Source organism: Felis catus, chromosome D1 (assembly GCF_018350175.1).
Source record: "Felis catus isolate Fca126 chromosome D1, F.catus_Fca126_mat1.0, whole genome shotgun sequence".
NCBI classification, from domain to species: domain Eukaryota; kingdom Metazoa; phylum Chordata; class Mammalia; order Carnivora; family Felidae; genus Felis; species Felis catus.
In genome coordinates, this window is record NC_058377.1 from 100,460,235 (window position 1) to 100,478,252 (window position 18,018).

An 18,018-nucleotide genomic window follows, 5' to 3' on the forward strand; every position below is an offset into this window, starting at 1 on the left:
ATAACTTAACTTGACTTAAAGATTTAAAAAACGTGTAAAACATCTTCATTTCCATTTTCTTTCTCTTCTCTCTTTACCTGATGACTTACTGATTTCAAAATATTTAGAAATTGTAGAGATTGCAAACAGTAGTTTTCATTGTCATTTAATATTTTAAGAGTGTCATTAAGATTTATAATATTATACGTAACAGTAACATTTTCTAAAATAAACTGGGAGATGTTAAGAAACTTCCCTAAAGTCACAGAGACGTAAATCGTGAAGCTAGAATTCAATTACATCACCTGGGTTTGAACCTGTACATGGGCTCAGAGCTTTATGTGCTGTTAGAAAGATTTGACTGAAAGAGCAGAGCATTTGGGAACTTTTAGTAATCTATACCTGCTTGCTTTTTCCGTAGGGCAGGGACATGAGTGGAGCACTTGGTAGCTGAGATGAGAGGCGTCCCTTAGGACAGACTCTGGACGGGAAGAAGGGCTCTGAGGACAGAATCTGCCTGTTGACAGCCTAGTTTGGGATTACTTGGCACCATGGTTTGCTGTGATCCAGGATTGACTGAGCTTTGCCTTTGGGGTTGGGTGGGAAGGGCAGAGTCCTTGTCCCTCCAAAAGCTTGGCATTTGTGGACTTCTATGAAATCTCTATAAATATCGGAGGGAGGAAGAAGAAATGTACAATTCGTCTGCTCTGCCAGGGAGTTGTTTTGGGCTGACAGAGCTGTCTTTAGAGATGTTTGTATCACAGAATAGTGAGGATATTTCCTCTTTATTCTCGAAAGTTCTAAGAATAGAAGTGAGAAATTTTCTGCTGATATTACAGCCCTAACTCAGGCCTTCTAGGAAAGACTGGCTACCTGTGGAGTATCTCCTCTCCCCGTAGACCCTGCACTGGAAAGCTGAGTAGATCAATTGGATGTACAGTTGGTATGTTGCAGACATACTGCGCATGATTCATCTTCAAAGTAAATCCAAATTGCGAGAGCAAATCTAGGAGCTTTCTATTGGATCCCATCTCCTTCTTTATAAGAAATAAGGTAAGTTTTCAAACCCAAGTAAACTATGTTCTTTTCCTTGCCTCCCATGCAGGACTGGGTTTTAGGGCAGTTGCCATGATTTAATTCTGTCTCCTGAGAAGCTTGAAGCTCCAGGAACATATTTACTCTGTGATGAGAGGATCTGAATGTGTCAGGGTTCCCAGCTTTCACTGGCCTCTGCTTGAGGCAGCACATTCTCACGACCAATTTTTATTGAAAGGGAGGTACATTCAAGGGGGCAGAGGTATAGAACCCTAAACTTGTGGGTTTCTTTAGTTTTTAAATTAATTAAATAAGCAGTTGACCCTTTATTTATTTATTTATTTATTTATTTATTTATTTATTTTTATATATTTACGAATTTATTTTGAGAAAGAGAGAGCACGAGCAGTCATGAGCGGGGAGGTACAGAGAGAGGGAGAGAGAGAATCCCAAGCAGGCTGTCAGCACAGGGCCCAATGTGGGGCTTGATCCCATGCACCGTGAGATCATGACATGAACTGAAACCAAGATTCTGATGCTTAATCACGTGAACCACCCAGGCACCCCAAATTAGGTGTTTTAAAAGAAAAGCTGATAAGATGAAGGCTACCTCTAGCTGCAGAGGGAGAGGTTGCCATGAGAAAAAAAGGCTTGCATCCTGGTACTGGTTTCTTTCTGACTGCTCTCTCCTAACCTGCCTCCCAGACTGGCCAGAAGTGCACAAAATAGACAATGTGAACCTGCCTCATGAGATATAAAATCCAATGAACAAAAATATTAAAGGGAAAAAGGAATGATGGCTCTCATCAAGGGTTGCACGATTCACGAAACACACACACACACACACACACACACACACACACACACACACAGATTTTAACACTGGAAGGTTGTTTGGGAAAACCTGGAAAGCTTTGCTGAGAGGGTGAATTGGGTACTCTAGACACAGGTAGCAACAGAGTGTGGAAGTTGTTTCAGAGGAAGGTCATTTAGCCACTAAGAAACATTGAAAATGTAGGGAATGAGATGGTAGGGACATATTCATGAGGGGCAGCAAGTGTCAGGCATGGCTGGAACACACATGAGCAGAAGCACCGGAGGAAAGGTGGTAAGCAAGACTATGGCACAGAGTTTGAGCCTTTGCACTTGAAAACCACAGTAACCATTGAATTAGAATTTATGATTCACCATATTTTTCTTTTTTTTTTTTAATTTTTTTTCAACGTTTTTTATTTATTTTTGGGACAGAGAGAGACAGAGCATGAACGGGGGAGGGGCAGAGAGAGAGGGAGACACAGAATCGGAAACAGGCTCCAGGCTCTGAGCCATCAGCCCAGAGCCCGACGCGGGGCTCGAACTCCCGGACCGCGAGATCGTGACCTGGCTGAAGTCGGACGCGTAACCGACTGCGCCACCCAGGCGCCCTCACCATATTTTTCGGATGCCCGCTTTTCCTTTTCAAGTTGGAGCAAGGAGGTAAAAAGAGGGAGAGGACGGAGAGTGAGGGTAAGAGGGAAGATCTGAAATTGTGTCCTTTCTTTCCGTTTAGAAACATAGTGGGCCCACTTAAAGGATGCCAGGACAGGCCATTTGTAATACTGACTGGTTTATGAGATACCAGTCCAATTTCATGCTATGTATGAGCTAATAATACTCACAATGAAAACTCACATAGATATCGCCCTCAACGTGTTAGTTTTCTCCAACAAAATGGTGTGAGCCATTTTATTTAGAACTTAATGAGTATTAGACACTGTGTGAAAGGAATTTTTATATCTCATGTTTTGAGAATCTAAACTGATCCTGTTTTTAGATCAATGAAAATATTCTGTATGATATTACGATGATGGATGTATGTGTTTAATGTTTATCCCAACCATAGAATGTACCACACCAAGAATGAACCTTGGGGTCAACTGTGGACTCTGGGTGATAAGGATGTGTCACAATAGGCTCCTCAGTTCCGAGAAATGTGCCATTCTGGAGGGAGATGTTGATAATGGCAGGGGTGATATTTGTGTGGGGGCTAGGGACCAGATGGAGAATCTCTGTACCTGTGTGTTGGTGTTGCTGTGAATCTAACACTGCTCTACAAAACTAAACTCTTAACACCAAGAACAAAGTCAAAGGCAACAACAACAAAATGATCCTATTAAAGCTGAGAAGAGGTGTGTGATTTTGCTACCTCCTCCCCGCCCCCCACAGAGACAGCTGAGAGGGAGCCCATCTGCTCCTTCTCTGAGAGGGGAAGGGATAGGTCTGGAGGCACCATTGAATCATACTCGGGATGCCTGGTGGGCCAATCTTCTTTCTGTTGGGGCCACAGTGGATCCACCGGTATGCTGCCCATTGAGTTTCTAAGTGCAGGGAATTCAAAGATGGATGTCTTCAGTGCAACCCTGACATCTTGAAGGGAGAAGGCACCTCATTCCAGATAAGCCCAAATCCAACTAGACTAAACTTAGAAAAACCAGATGATTAAATTTTGATAAACAGCTGAATGATTCTGTTCTTAGGTGCTGAATAAATCTTATTAAAATCAGCTCTCATATCTGGTATATCCTCAAATCTCACACTTGACTGCAAAACCATGTTCAAATTTCATAATGTGGCTTCCATGGCCTTTGGCAGAGAGGAAACCTTACTTTTCCAAGTTTTTCTGCTGTGACACTAGAATCAGTCTAAACCATCAGTTTCATATCGATCTTCTCTATTTGTCCCATGATCTCCATTAAAACTTTGGTTGGTTTCTTTCATGTCAAATGCTCTCACCCCTCTGATTTTCATATCTTTGGATCACGAACTCTTTACAACCAAGGGTATATTTTATTTCTACTCTCATGTCATCATGGGTCACATATAGGGAAACTGTTTGCACTTTGTATTTGGTTTTTAGCATTTATTTATTTATTTTAACATTTATTCATTTTTGAAAGTCAGAGAGAGACAGAGTGCTAATGGGAGGGGCAGAGAGAGAGGGAGACACAGAATTTGAAGCAGGCTCTAGGCTCTAAGCTGTCAGCACAGAGCCCAATGCGGGGCTTGAACTCACGAACCGTGAGATCATGACCTGAGCCAAAGTCGGGTGCTCAACCAACTGAGCCACCCAGGCGCCCCTGTTTTTTAGTATTTATGAACCATGTTTGGAGTTGCCATTCCCAGTTTCTGATCACCGCGAGCAAATTAGCAGGAACCACAGTGCCGAGATGATTTCAGCCACTGGGGGAAGGAAACTAGTGTGAAAAAACAGTGGTACAGATGTAGTATTGCATCTACATGTGTCTTAAAACTCAAAAGTCATTAAGAGCAAGTATTCTGCCCATTCTTTACAATAAAAGAATCCAGATAATTGGGATTCAATATTTCAAATGAAAGATAACTATGGAATTATGAGAGAAGTGCATAGATAGTGTAATTTTAAAATGTTGGAAAAAAGGCTAAATGAGAATGGGGAAATTGGTAGCTTGTAATAAGAAAAGGAAAAAAAAAGTCACAGAAAAGGGAAAAAATAAAATCAGAATAGGGAAAGTAGCAGAGGCTGGGACTTACACAATTCTCACTTATTATATGCTGGGTCTTTTTCTCAGTTCATCTGCAGAGTAACCCTGGTTATGTTTAAAAGTGGCTTTCCCAAGGTAGTAAATAGTGGAGCTGGGATTTGAACCCAAGACATCTGACTGCAACCACTGTGTCATTGAATAAAAAAACGCAGTTATTTTTCTAGATGAATAGCCATCCCAGATAAAGTATCATGATTGCAAAATATGAACTGAACAAAGATGAAGCATTCTCAAAAGAACACTGTTTTCATGAAAATTGTGGCAACAATGTAAAATGTGGTTGGGGTCAAAAATGTATATGCATATTTTAATACAATTTTTTTCTGTTAACCAAATGAGAGAATCAGATCCTGTCAAAACAAAACCTTTTTGTTTGTCGTCATGTTCATCAGCTTTTCTGCAAAATCATCAACCTTGAAATATTGACCATATTTTTACACAGTAAAAAGATGTAGAAATACACACATATGTAAATATACTGATAGGATCTTTCTTAAATGGCATAGAAGAAACCAAAAGTAGTTATTTCTGGAGAGTAGAATTATAGATTCAATAAACTGGAGACAAATTTTAATTTTCTTCTCTCATTTTCCTGTGTAATTTGGATAATTAATGTTAATCATGAATTATTCTATAATAAAATATAGCTAACAATAATAGACACAAAATACTGAAAAACATTTTTAATGATTATAAATAGCAATGATAATCTCTAGCTTTGGGATGGCAATATCATACTTGGGATATTACTCTGAGTTGTTATCTATGTGAGTGAAAATTGGAAGCAATATAAATATCTCAAAGGACAAATAGTCAAAAAGATGCCACTTATAAAAATTTATACAGTGTCACATAATTAACAATGAAACTAATGAAAAGTATAATAACATAGGAAGAAGTGTTATAATAATTCCAAGTCATAATCAGGACACAAAATGTTATTATATGATGATTTCAATGACAAACTATACGTGCTAGGAACAAGAACTTGAAATAGAACAATCATAACATAGTATATTGGAATTATGGAATAATATTCAGATGATATTTTTAGAAGTATCCTAACGAATTCAGAGTAAAAAGGAACAACCCAGAGTAAAAAAACAATTTAGATTATAGGCATCATTAGGAATTTTATAGCATGTTGAATTCATAGGCCAAGATGCTCAATATTATAATGAGTTAAGTTCAACAGTACAGCCAAGAAGGTAAACGATTTTCCTCAATTATGCCAACCTCAAAGTTGTCCTGACATTTGTCATATAATGCATCAGGGAAGTTGACATTGAACACAAGAGGTGTAAGTAAAAGACTGTGAAAATAGATTTTTGTAAATCATATTTCATCCAAGATGTTGATGGGGTCAGAGATGAAGGGGTCAGAGACCCAAAAATGAGTGAACTGAACTGAGAATATTTTCATCAAGAGGGACTCCTCAATAGTATGAGTGCTTAATTATAGTGGAATAGTGTTTTTCAGAATTCAAAGCATGTAGATAAAATGCATAACACTTGAAATATATGTGTCTATATGTGTGCATAAAAATATGTTTAATTCTTAGGGAAACTCAGGATCAGGTAAGGCAAATATTTGCACTGTATTTTTCATATGAAGGCTAAATTTCCAGCGAGATAAGTCACTTGCCCAAGGAAAGTTCAAGTGCTGCAGTTTTCTATCTTGGTAGGAATTGAATTTTTATTTATTTATTTATTTATTTTTTATTTTTTATTTTTTTTTTCAACGTTTATTTATTTTTGGGACAGAGAGAGACAGAGCATGAACGGGGGAGGGGCAGAGAGAGAGGGAGACACAGAATCGGAAACAGGCTCCAGGCTCTGAGCCATCAGCCCAGAGCCCGATGCGGGGCTCGAACTCACGGACCGCGAGATCGTGACCTGGCTGAAGTCGGACGCTTAACCGACTGCGCCACCCAGGCGCCCCAGGAATTGAATTTTTAAAGGACATTTAATTTTACTTCCCCAAATGCAAAGGCTTTGATCCAAGGAAGTTAGCTTCTGAATCGACAGATAGATCTGGGAGAGGCTTGGGCATCTGCTGATTTACCAAGAGTCAAAGAGGACTGAAGGCAGTCAGAGGTAACATAACATGGAGCAAAAGCAAGGCATTCAGAGTTCAGCCCACCGATCTTCCCAAGCTGTCACTTCTTTCCTTCTCTTTGCAGATTCAGCCCTTGTCTTCAACTGCACCTTACTTTCAGCCAGTAGAATTGCGATGAATAGCAGTGTGACTGAATTCATTCTCTTTGGGTTGACACAGGATGCAGGAAAGCAGAAGGCAGTATTTGGGGTCTTCTTGATTCTTTACCTTGCAACACTGTTGGGGAACTTTCTCATTTTGGTGACTATTAAAACAAGCAAGACCCTTGGGAGTCCCATGTACTTCTTCCTATTCTATCTGTCGTTTTCTGATGCTTGCCTCTCTACAACCACAGCCCCCAGATTGATTGTGGGTGCCATTACTCAGAAGAATACCATTTCGTACAATGAGTGCATGACTCAGGTCTTTGCAGCTCATTTCTTTGGGTGCCTGGAAATCTTCGTGCTCATCCTCATGGCTTTTGATCGCTACATAGCTATTTGTAAGCCCTTGCGATACACAACCCTCATGAGCCAGCATGTCTGCAGTGTGCTGATGATTTTGAGCTGGGTGGGATCCTGTATCCACTCTTCAGCACAAATTTTCCTGGCTTTGAGATTGCCTTTCTGTGGCCCCAACGTGATTGACCACTATTTCTGTGACTTTCAGCCCTTGTTGAAACTTGCCTGTATGGACACTTACGTGATAAATTTGCTACTTGTTTCTAACAGTGGGGCCATATGCACGGTGAGTTTCATAATCCTGCTTACCTCCTATGTTGTCATCTTGTACTCTCTGCGAAACCACAGTGCTGAAGGAAGGCGAAAAGCCCTTTCCACCTGCACCTCCCACTTTATTGTGGTTGTCCTATTTTTTGGTCCATGTATATTCATATACACACGCCCACCAACCACATTTCCAATAGACAAGATGGTGGCTGTGTTTTATACAATTGGGACGCCCTTGCTCAACCCTCTGATCTATACCCTGAGGAATGTTGAAGTGAAAAATGCCATGAAAAAGTTATGGTGTAGCAAAGTATGACTTCTGTTGATACAGGATATTCAGGGATTCTAATGTATATTTCCTTAAGAGCTTGATTTTCCTTCATGGACAGGAAAAGTAAAATTTTCTCATTGGGGGAAAAACAATTGAGAAATTTTAATTGTACTCATATTGCATATATTTATTTGTATTAATAGTGATAAATACAAATAAGTACATATCCTTTTTTCTGAAAGGAGTGCATTAGAATAGGATTACTTGAAGTTCGTAACCATTTTGAACAACTTAAGCTGGTCCTTAGTTGACATCTGGCCATGTTTTCATGATAATCTCACTTCCTGTACAAATTTGTATTTGTATTTAGAAAGAAATGTACTGACTAGTGGCAGCATGATTGTGTAGTGTGTGTATGTGTGTGCACACACCAATTCTTTTTCTAGATTTTATTCTGGTCCTCAAGAACTTGGACATGGAGCTAATCCATATGGAACTGGAACCTAGAAATGGAGGTAGCGGTCTTGACAACCTGGGACTTGCAGAAGATGTTCTGAGAAAATTCTATGGTGGAATCTGTTCCTGAGCCTGACTCACTGGGGCACCTACATGGATGGACCCTCAAACTCCACGAAAAGCTGGAAACCTCACTGAAAACCTGGACTGTCCCTGGAAAAAACTCTCAACGTTCTGTGAATGGTGGGAGAAGGAGAGTTTTACACTTGGCAGTGATGGGCGGTATCTGCTTTTTGTCAGGCTGTCTGTCCCCATGATCTTCACAGAGAAGAGGCAGTGAGGTGGTTGGCAGCAGGAATATGTGGAGGGATATAAGATAGAAGAGGGGTTAGAGAACAATGCACAATGAAGAGAAAGAAAAGGTGAGGAGAGAAGAAGCTTTGCTCTTTTTATATTTGGAGAACCACTTTTTGGGTATCTGAACGTTTGGAGGGAAAAAATGCAATTTCAGGGTATCTCTATAACATTGACTTAGCTTGGCTTAGCTTTCCTGGCTGTCATGTGTATTTGGGCATCATGAAAACACAGTTTCTTTTTTGGCTGTGAATAGTGTCTGAAAAATCCAGTTTCAGATTCCCTGGAAGAATCCAGGATGGGAAAGTCTGCCTCAGTGCTTTTCAATTTTGGTCTTTTGGTTTTGTAGGAGGATGTTTTAAAATACGTATTTGCATTTTTGAAGATGACGTAATTGAGGCGTGTGATGCATACAGCACCACACCGCATCACGATCTCATAATTAAGTACCGTCATGTGATTCTATTTCAGTATCTGAGTTTATAATTCCCATCAAGTTGGCACCAAGAAGTATTACTTTAAGTGATATAGGCTAATGAGAAAAGAATCCAATGAACGTCATGAGTATGTGAAACATTTCTACCAACTGAAGACCAACTGTTATCATGTCCCATCAAAGATGCCCAGGATTCTTACATAGAAAAAGGTGGCAGAATAAATAGTTAAGTCCCAAAGAGGACCTTTGTCAGAGCTCTCAGGGCCATATTTACAAGAGGCAGTTATGTTTCATATTCTAAGTGAACACTCCTGATTTCCCTAATTTTGTGTCTTGCAGTTTCATTTTTGAAACCTTTGAATCTGGTCATTTGATTATTATATTTAGTATTATTGGCTCTTAAGTAACCAAGACATAATAAAACTTTTTTTTAATTCTTATCTCTTGTTGCTCCTTAAAATTTTATATAGCGAGAGAAAAGATATGTTTGTGTGTGCTTGGAAAGCTTCGTGAATTTTCTTCTCATTCTTAGATCATATAGAGTCTAGATTCCCCCAGATTTTAGATAAGGACTCAGTTGGGAGGGGTGGGAGAAGTGGTCAGGGGACAGAAAGGTCTTACTTGACCTGGTAACTTAACAAATTGGCTGACTCTGCCTCTGGCAAATGTTGAAAGCTTTTTATTTGCCCTCCCTTTGGGGGATTTTTGTAAGCTTTCTAATTTTAGTATCCTTGATGTGGGAAGAATATTTCTCTTTCTTATGATCACTGATGACCCCTTGTTAGCACTTAGAAAGCCAGTAGTAACCTTCAAAAGTCTCCCTCTTTTCCTCCCTCCCTTCTGTCTTTCCTTCCCCCCAGTGCTCCCTCCTCCTCTCTTCCTCCCTCCTTCTCATCCATTCTTCCTTCCTTCTTTCTCTTCTTTCAACACATTGTGTACTAAATGCATACTAGGTTCCATGCGTGATGGATACAAAGTTGAATGAGAGAGTCACAACCCCAATCCTCATGGAACCTAAGTCTAAAGACATTCCTAAATGTTTCAAACATTTAGGTGTTTTCTTTCCTTAGGTCCAGCCATAAGTTTTGTTATTTTAAATTGTTCTTATAGTTTAAAATTGGAAAGGAAGGCATGGGATTTAAAGATTTTTTTTTTTCTCAAGTCATCTTTTCCCAGAAAAATCCCACTTTCTTTCCATGGTAATTCTATTCCTTGACTTCCAACATGTCATGGTATCATGATTATTTTGGTACTTCTCTAATCTTAACTTCCTGGTCCACTTTCTGCTGCTATAATTTCCTGTCTTCTAAAAGCCCTTGTAAACCTAGGTTCTACCCTTGGCTCATTCTTCTCATCACATGCATTACTTGGGTACTGTTATCTACTATCTTAGTTTCAACTAACCCTGATACATCAATGTTCACCATATTCGATCTCCAACCTGACTTTCTTCTGATTTGAATTTTGTTTCTCTGTCTTATTTGATATCTTTCATTACATCTTCTGGGGTTTTCAACAGATTGCTTATGGTATTCAGTCTGAGTTCCTTAACTTAACACACCGTTGTTGCCAGTATGTACCTCTCCAACACTATTTTCTGTATCTTTCTGACTAAAACTATATGTCCTGTACATCCTGAATTTCTTCAGACCAAAAATAATGATAGCTATTATTATTCAATCCCATATCTGTTAGCTCTTGCTGTGAAACAACCATGCAATCTCAGTAACATAGAACTATATATAATATATATATATATATGTAACTATATATATATATATATATATATGTATATGTGTGTGTGTGTGTGTGTGTGTGTGTGTGTGTGTTTTAATTGTTAGTTTATGGATCAGCTGGGGTGTACTTCTACTTTTAGTTGAGCTCATTTAAACATCTGCAGTCAGCTTCAGGTGGATGGGTGGCTCTATGATCTTCTCTGGGACCTCTCAGGTGTTTGGGTTCGATTAGCTATAGTCTGATCCGATATGATCTTGAATGGGACGGTGGTGTTGTTTCCTGGTGGCCTGTCGTCCAGCATGCTAATCCGGGGTTGTTCTCATGGCAGAAGTGTCTCAGAGAGCAAATGAAAGTGCACAAACCTCTTGAGGCAGAGGCTCAGAACGGGCGTTCTGTTGGGGTGTCTACCACGTTCTTTCGGTCCAAGTGAGTCACAAGGACTTCCCAGACTCAGAAAGGGAAGGTCTGCAAAGTTACAAGGAAACCAGTGTAGATACAGGGAGGCTAATAACTGTGGGCACAGTGTAATAAATCTGGCCCAAATGCTTACCACGTGCCAGGGAGTTTTCAACGTGTTTTGTAGAATTTAATTGATTTCATCCTTAGCAGTGCCTATACTATACTCTAGGTCTTTGTTCATGCTGGTCCCATTACCTGGAATGTCCTTTACTTTGGCTAACTTGGAAACACCTTACTCGTGTTTTCAGACTCAACTTCAACGTCATCTCTTCTAGGAAGCTTTTCGTTGGCCCAAATGGCTCAGCCAAAGGCTCTTTATTTACACTCCCTTAGTACTTGTAAATTACATCTCAACATATTCATCACATTTTGTTGAATTTAATTAATTTGTGTACCTTTCCATGGCTTTTACATTTCCTATCTCCAGGGAATTGGCATAGAGGAATTTAGAAGCGTAGGGTTAAACTGGGCTTTAAACTAGGCTTAGAAATTTATCTGGAACAATTCACTTAATCTCTTTGTATCTCAGGTAGCTCATCTGCCAAATGGGAGCACAATAGTGAATGTATAGATTTGTGGCAAAGATGAGATGAGTTAACATTGATAAAGTGCTTAGGGAAGTGCCTGTGATATGATAAATGCACAATAGATACCCTTCATTATTATTGCTCATATTTGCACGATCACAATACACATAATCAATAATATTTAAATAAACTGAAATATTTTTAAAACTCTTTGAAGAACTTAAAAAGCAAGTGTCATCTCTCTGAAACAACCAAGATGATGTTCTGAAAAACATTGCTTAGAGAAATTAGTTGAAAGTGTTCAAACATGGGACTGAGCAGGATATATATTTAGTGCTTCACTGACAAGTTACACCAGGGAGAGTTAAGTCACTCACAGGAAAAGTTTCCTTTTTCCTCGCATTTCCCAGCTGCCTTTCAGTTATGTGCAAGTGTCTTAGAATTTATCTACCTGTCCCCTGTGGATGTTGAAGGTATAGCTTACATTTTGAGGCCCAAGGAATGTGAGTGGAGGCTTTGTGCACCGCTCTGAGGCTAAAACGTTAAGAAAACCAGCTCACATCGCCAGTGTCTGGGGTCTTCTGCCGAGCATGGCCACTGAAGGGACCACCCTTTCAGTTACAATCTGATGGAATTAGTCTGCCTGTTCTTGACCTACTATGTGAAGCAGAGACCCCAGTTGCAAGGAATGTGTAGGGTGACTGAGAAAATGTCTTTTTCTGTTCATTACTCTGTCTTGTGTGGTTTCATCCCACATACATAATTTAATATTCTCAGTATTGAGCAAAACTTCGATGGCAAAGGACCTTTCAGAAACTTCTGGAACCTCCCCCCTGATGCAGCCTCTTCAGGTGCCTTGAGCCCTGTGCTCTGAATCCTTGTCTCAGGGACAACTTTAGCATCAGACTGCCTTCCTGCACTGTGGTCTGATGTGTTCCTGCAAATCTTGGGTCTGACCCAGTGCTCGCCTGATCTGTTTCCTTTCTCTAAAGGATCCCTTCCCTGTGTTGCCAGTTGTCCAATAATGAAAACAGTGTTTCATATATTTTGTCCAGCTCCACAACATAAGTGGAAGGCAGAACTTTGCTTCCATAAAAGAATTCCTAACCCATCAAGATTCTCTACTCTGAGATAGACAAACTGACTTACATTATCTCCTAGGATCCTATTTTTTTTTCCTGATTTGCTGTTGCCAATTTTTAATTTTTGTGTCTCATTCATAATTACTTTAGCACCTGCACAATTGATCTCTTGGTGACTCCCATTCATTACTTAAATATTATATCCTGCATTAAATGGTATTTCTTTAGTGTTTTCCAGTGCTGACCTTTAACTTGTCCTTGTTTGTATTCCAGCCTCCCAGGAATGATACAACGATCAGAAGACAGAAAGAAGCCAAGAATGTTTTATTCTCTCTCTCTCTCTTTTTTTTTTTTTAAGTAGGCTTTATGACCAGTGCAGAACCCAATGGAGGGCTTGAACTCATGACACTGCGATCAAGCCCTGAACTGAGATCAAGAATTGGATGCTTAATTGACTGAGGAGCCCAGGTGCCCCAGGAAACTTTTATTATTTTTGTTAAAGTTTATTTAATTTGATAGAGGGTTAGAGAGTGATAGAGAGAGTGTGTGCAAGCTCAGGAGGGGCAGAGAGAAGGAGGAGGAGGAGAAGGAGGAGGAGGAGGAGGAGGAGGAGGAGGAGGAGGAGAAGGAGGAGGAGGAGGAAAAGGAGGAGGGGGAGGAGGAGAAGGAGGAGGAGGAGGAGGAGGAGGAGAAGGAGGAGGAGGAGGAGGAGGAAAAGGAGGAGGAGGAGGAGGAGGAAGAGGAGGAGGAGGAGAAGGAGAAGGAGGAGGAGGAGGAAGAAGAGGAGGAGGAGAAGGAGGAGGAGGAGGAGGAGGAAGAAGAGGAGGAGGAGAAGGAGAAGGAGGAGGAGGAGGAGGAGGAGGAGAAGGAGGAGGAGGAGGAGGAGGAAGAAGAGGAGGAGGAGAAGGAGAAGGAGGAGGAGGAGGAGGAGGAGGAGAAGGAGGAGGAGGAGGAGGAGGAGGAGAAGGAGGAGGAGGAGGAGGAGAGAATCCTAAGCAAACTCCACGCTGTCAGCTTGTTGCAGGGCTGACAGAAGTAAAGAATCAGACGCTCAACCAACTGAGTCATTCAGGTACCCTTAAAGCTGCTAACAAGAAAAAAAAAGACTCATATAGGAAGATCTTTAAAGTCTTTATAACGTGGGAAAGGAAAGAAGAAGCAGAGTGGGAATTCCTTGGTAACTGGAATAATGTCCATCCAGAAATAAACTGATCATTTTGTCTGATATCGATTTTCAAAATTTATTAAGTAGCTAATATGTTAATATGTTTTTAAATATGCATATAGTAATAGTAATTTATACATGATGAGATGGTTTGAAGAGACGTTTGAAGTTCCGTGTTTTGGTGACACATTGACACCTTGTGGGTCAGATTAAGCGACGGGTGGTTTTTTATGTTTATTTATTCATTTTGAGGAAGTGGGAGACACAGAGAGAAGAAGAGAGAGAATCCCAAGCAGGTTCCACACTGGCACCGTCAGCATGGCATCCGACGCGGGGCTTGATCCCATGAACCATGAGATCATGACCTGAGCAGAAATCAATGCAGAAAGTAGCTGGCAAGGAATGAGGTTGAGAGAAGGGCCTTTTTCAGAGAGAGGAAACAACTGGATGGTTCCACGATGATGGCAGTGATCCTGAAGGGATGAAAAGGTGCTGAGGAAAGAGGGATGATTATCAGACCACGGGTCTCACATAGACAGAAGGAAATAGGATCCAGTACATAGTGGAACATTGGCTTCAGATGGTGGAACAGACGGTTTCGAAGGAGCCAAATTCCATGATAACAGGCAGGGGGCTGCTTATGTGGGTACAGATGCTGAGGTGGGGCAGGTGGGGTGATATGTTTATATGAACTCTTTTCAGATTGCTTCAAGTTTCTCAACGAATTAGAAAGTAAAATCATTGGTTGAGACTGAGAAAAGAGAATTATCTGGGGTTTAAAGACAGAAGGGAATCGGAGTGCCTGGGTGGCTCAGTTGGTTAAGTGACCGACTCTTGATTTCGGCTCCGGTCAAGGTCTCAGGGTCTTGGGATCAAGCCCTGAGTCGAACTCTGTGCTGAAAAAGGAACCTGCTTAAGATCCTCTCTCTCCTTCTGCTCCTCTCCTCTGCTTGGTCTCTCTCTCTCTCTAAAATAATTTTTAAAAATTTAACGATACAGGAGAAGATAAATAATTCTTTAGGATACACTGTTGTCACCAATACTGCTGACGCTAACAAGTGAAATGACAGTCCCTTTAGGACAACAGAGAGTAAATGGACTGTGGACAGTATAATACCCCAGCAGCATCAATGGCTCACTTGAGATCCAAGTGGTGAATGTAGGGTGAAATCGGCTAGCGTGGTCCCTCCATACCACTCACAGGATGAAGTACAACATGGTTAAAACTTCACACAATCCACGAACATTTTCTGGACCCGCAAAGATACAAAATCTTCTAGTCCTAGGTGAAACCTGGAGCTGGAACTTGCACCACCACCTCACTCGATCGCCACCTTGTGGCAAGATTGCAAAAGAGCCAAATCAACCCAAGGGTTGTAGAAGCTGTTAGAGAAATCACCGTTGACCAGGTTGCCTTCATCTGAACAGGAGGAGGATGGGCGGCTTTGTCCTTTACCTGTCTAGGAAATCATCCTGGAAATTGGTTTTTAACCAAGCTATATCATAACTTTGGCTTAGCTCGTCTGTCCACAGCTGTGACCAATCCCCCAATTAAAAATGTATCGTTCATTCTTTTCAGTGTAAGCGTTTCCTTCTTCCTCGAGGTTTAGAATCTTGTCTCTTTATTTTTCTGGAAAGGTCTGAAAGGTGCTGTGCTTTAGTTAAGAGTTCTGTAAATGGTCTATTTGGCACCTGAAGTCTGGCAGCAAGGCAGACTTAACCCTGTTGTTCCCACCCAGCAGCAGCCTGGGCAGCATCATCTATTGTTGATTGGAACCTAAATAGGTGTTGCCAACTCTTCCTGTAATTAGCAAGATCCTTCCATTTTGTCATACCTATCAGTGTAAATGTTTTTCAAATCAGTTTTCATGGGATCGATTGTTAAAATCACTTTACTTACATGGTGTCATTTCCCACCTAGAGCATGTTACAGTGCAAGGACCCTAGGGCTGGCCCATGTAGCTTCTGCTCTTTGGTTGACTGTTTCCAATCTCAGGGGGCAGGAGGTTATCTCAGTTGAGAGATATCTGTCAAAGCAGAATTATTATAGAGTCATTCCTTAAAATCTACTGATTCTTTCTTTAAGATGAGAACATTTTTTCATACATTTTTGGTATTTTGAACATAAATCAACAAGGCTTTAAAAATTACAACACATTTTGGGGACGTATTAAGACAGCAGAGACGTAGGGGGACCCTGGGCTTTTCTTGTCCCTTGAGCACATTTGGATCGAGGGCAGATCACTTGAAACACCCAGGAAATTGATCTGCAGGGTGGCAGAAGGACCACCACAGTTGGAGGGGGATAGCCTGGTAGGTGTGAGGGTTACTTCAACAAACAAATCGAACCACACCCACTTAAAGGTGCAAACACTCCCCACTGCAAGCAAGGAGTAGCTCTGCAGGGGACTGACAGGTGGGAAAGAGCAGCCAAAAAACTCAACAACTGAGCGTACACAGCATACACGAGAAACACTTTCTGAAGTGCCAGGCCCTGGACAGTGTATGACCCCTTTGTAATATGGCAGTACTCTCAGGTGCAGGAAACATACTAAGATTTAAAAGTACCCCAAAGACAGAAACTTAGCCAAAAATGAGAAGATGCTGGAATTCTCCCCAATAGAAAGGTCAAGAAGAAACCATAGCCAAAGGTTTGCTCAAAACAGATATTAGTAATATATCCAAATAAGAATTTAGGGCAACAGTCATAAGACTACAAGCTGGGCTTGAAAAAAAGTATAGAAGACACCAGAGAAATTCTTGCTGCAGAGATCAAAGACCTAAGAACTAGTCAGGATGAATGAAAAAAGGCTATAGCTGAGACGCAAAACAAACTGGATACAGTGAGAGTGAAGATTGAAGTAACAGGGGAGAATAGAGGAGATCAAAGGTGAAATTATGGAAAATAATGAAGCTGGATATAAGAGGGAAAGGAAATTACTAAGTCATGAGGAGAGACTTAGAGAACTAAGTGATTCCATGAAATGAAACAACAGCCATATTGTAGGATTTCCAAAAGAAGAAGAGTGGGAAAAAGAAGCAGAAGGTTTATTCAAACAAAGTATAGCTGAGAACGTCCCTAATCCAGGGAAGGAAATTAGCAATCAGGTCCAAGAGGCAGAGAGAACTCCCCTCAAAATCAACAAAACAGGTCAACACCAAGACATATTATAGTGAAACTTGCAAAATACAAAGAGAGAATTCTGAAAGCAGCCAGAGACAAAAGGTCCTTGACCTAAGAGGGTAGACACATAAGGTTAGTAACAGACTTGTCCATTGAAGCTTGGCTGGCCAGAAGGGAGTGGCAGAAAATGTTCAATGTACTAAATGGGAAAATAAATAGAACGAGAAATAAGGAGTTTACCAGATGAGCAAAAATTAAAGGAGGTCATGACCACTAAACCAGCCCTGTAAGAAATGTTATTTATTTTTATTTTCTTTTAAAAGTTTTTATTCATTTATTTTGAGAGAGAGAGAGAGAGAGAGAGAGAAGGAAGAGAGAGAGAGAAAGAGACACACACACACAGAGACACACACACAGAGGCAGAGAGAGAGAGAGAATTCCAAGCAGGCTCTGCACTGTCAGCATGGAGCCCAATGTGGGGCTTGAAAACATGAACCTTGAGATCATGACCTGAGCTGAAATCAAGAGTCGGTTGCTTAACCAACTGAGCAACTCAGGTGCCTCGCCCTGTAAGAAATTTTAAGGGGGCTCTCTGAGTGGAGATAAAAGAAAAGAGAAGCAATAAAGACTACAAGGGACAAAAGAACATCCCCAGAAACATCAACTCTATAGGTAACACAATGGCACTAAATTCACGTCTTTCAGTAATCACTCTGAATGTAAATGGACTAAATGTTCCAACCAAAAGACATAGGGTATCAGAATGGATAAGAAAACAAGATCCATCTATACGTTGCCTAAAAGAGGCTCATTTTAGACCTAAAGACACCTGCAGATTGAAAGTGAGGGTATGGAGGTCAAAAGAAAGCCAGAGTGGCCATACTTATATCAGACAAATTAAATTTTTTTAATGTTTATTTATTTTTGATAGGGATACAGAGACAGAGACAAAGACAGAGTGTGAGCAGGGGAGGAGCAGAGAAAGAGAGAGAGACACACATACACAGA

The 18,018-nt window shown here is 40.7% G+C and overlaps 1 protein-coding gene across 1 annotated transcript; it reads left to right on the plus strand.

Annotated features, from left to right (window-relative positions):
• The first annotated feature begins 6,771 nt into the window (after positions 1-6,771).
• LOC101092143 (olfactory receptor 4C11-like) lies at positions 6,772-7,715 on the plus strand. The gene has a single exon (XM_003993305.2). It carries the CDS (start codon positions 6,807-6,809, stop codon positions 7,713-7,715), a length of 909 nt encoding a protein of 302 aa, XP_003993354.1. The 5' UTR covers positions 6,772-6,806.
• The last annotated feature ends 10,303 nt before the right edge of the window (positions 7,716-18,018 follow it).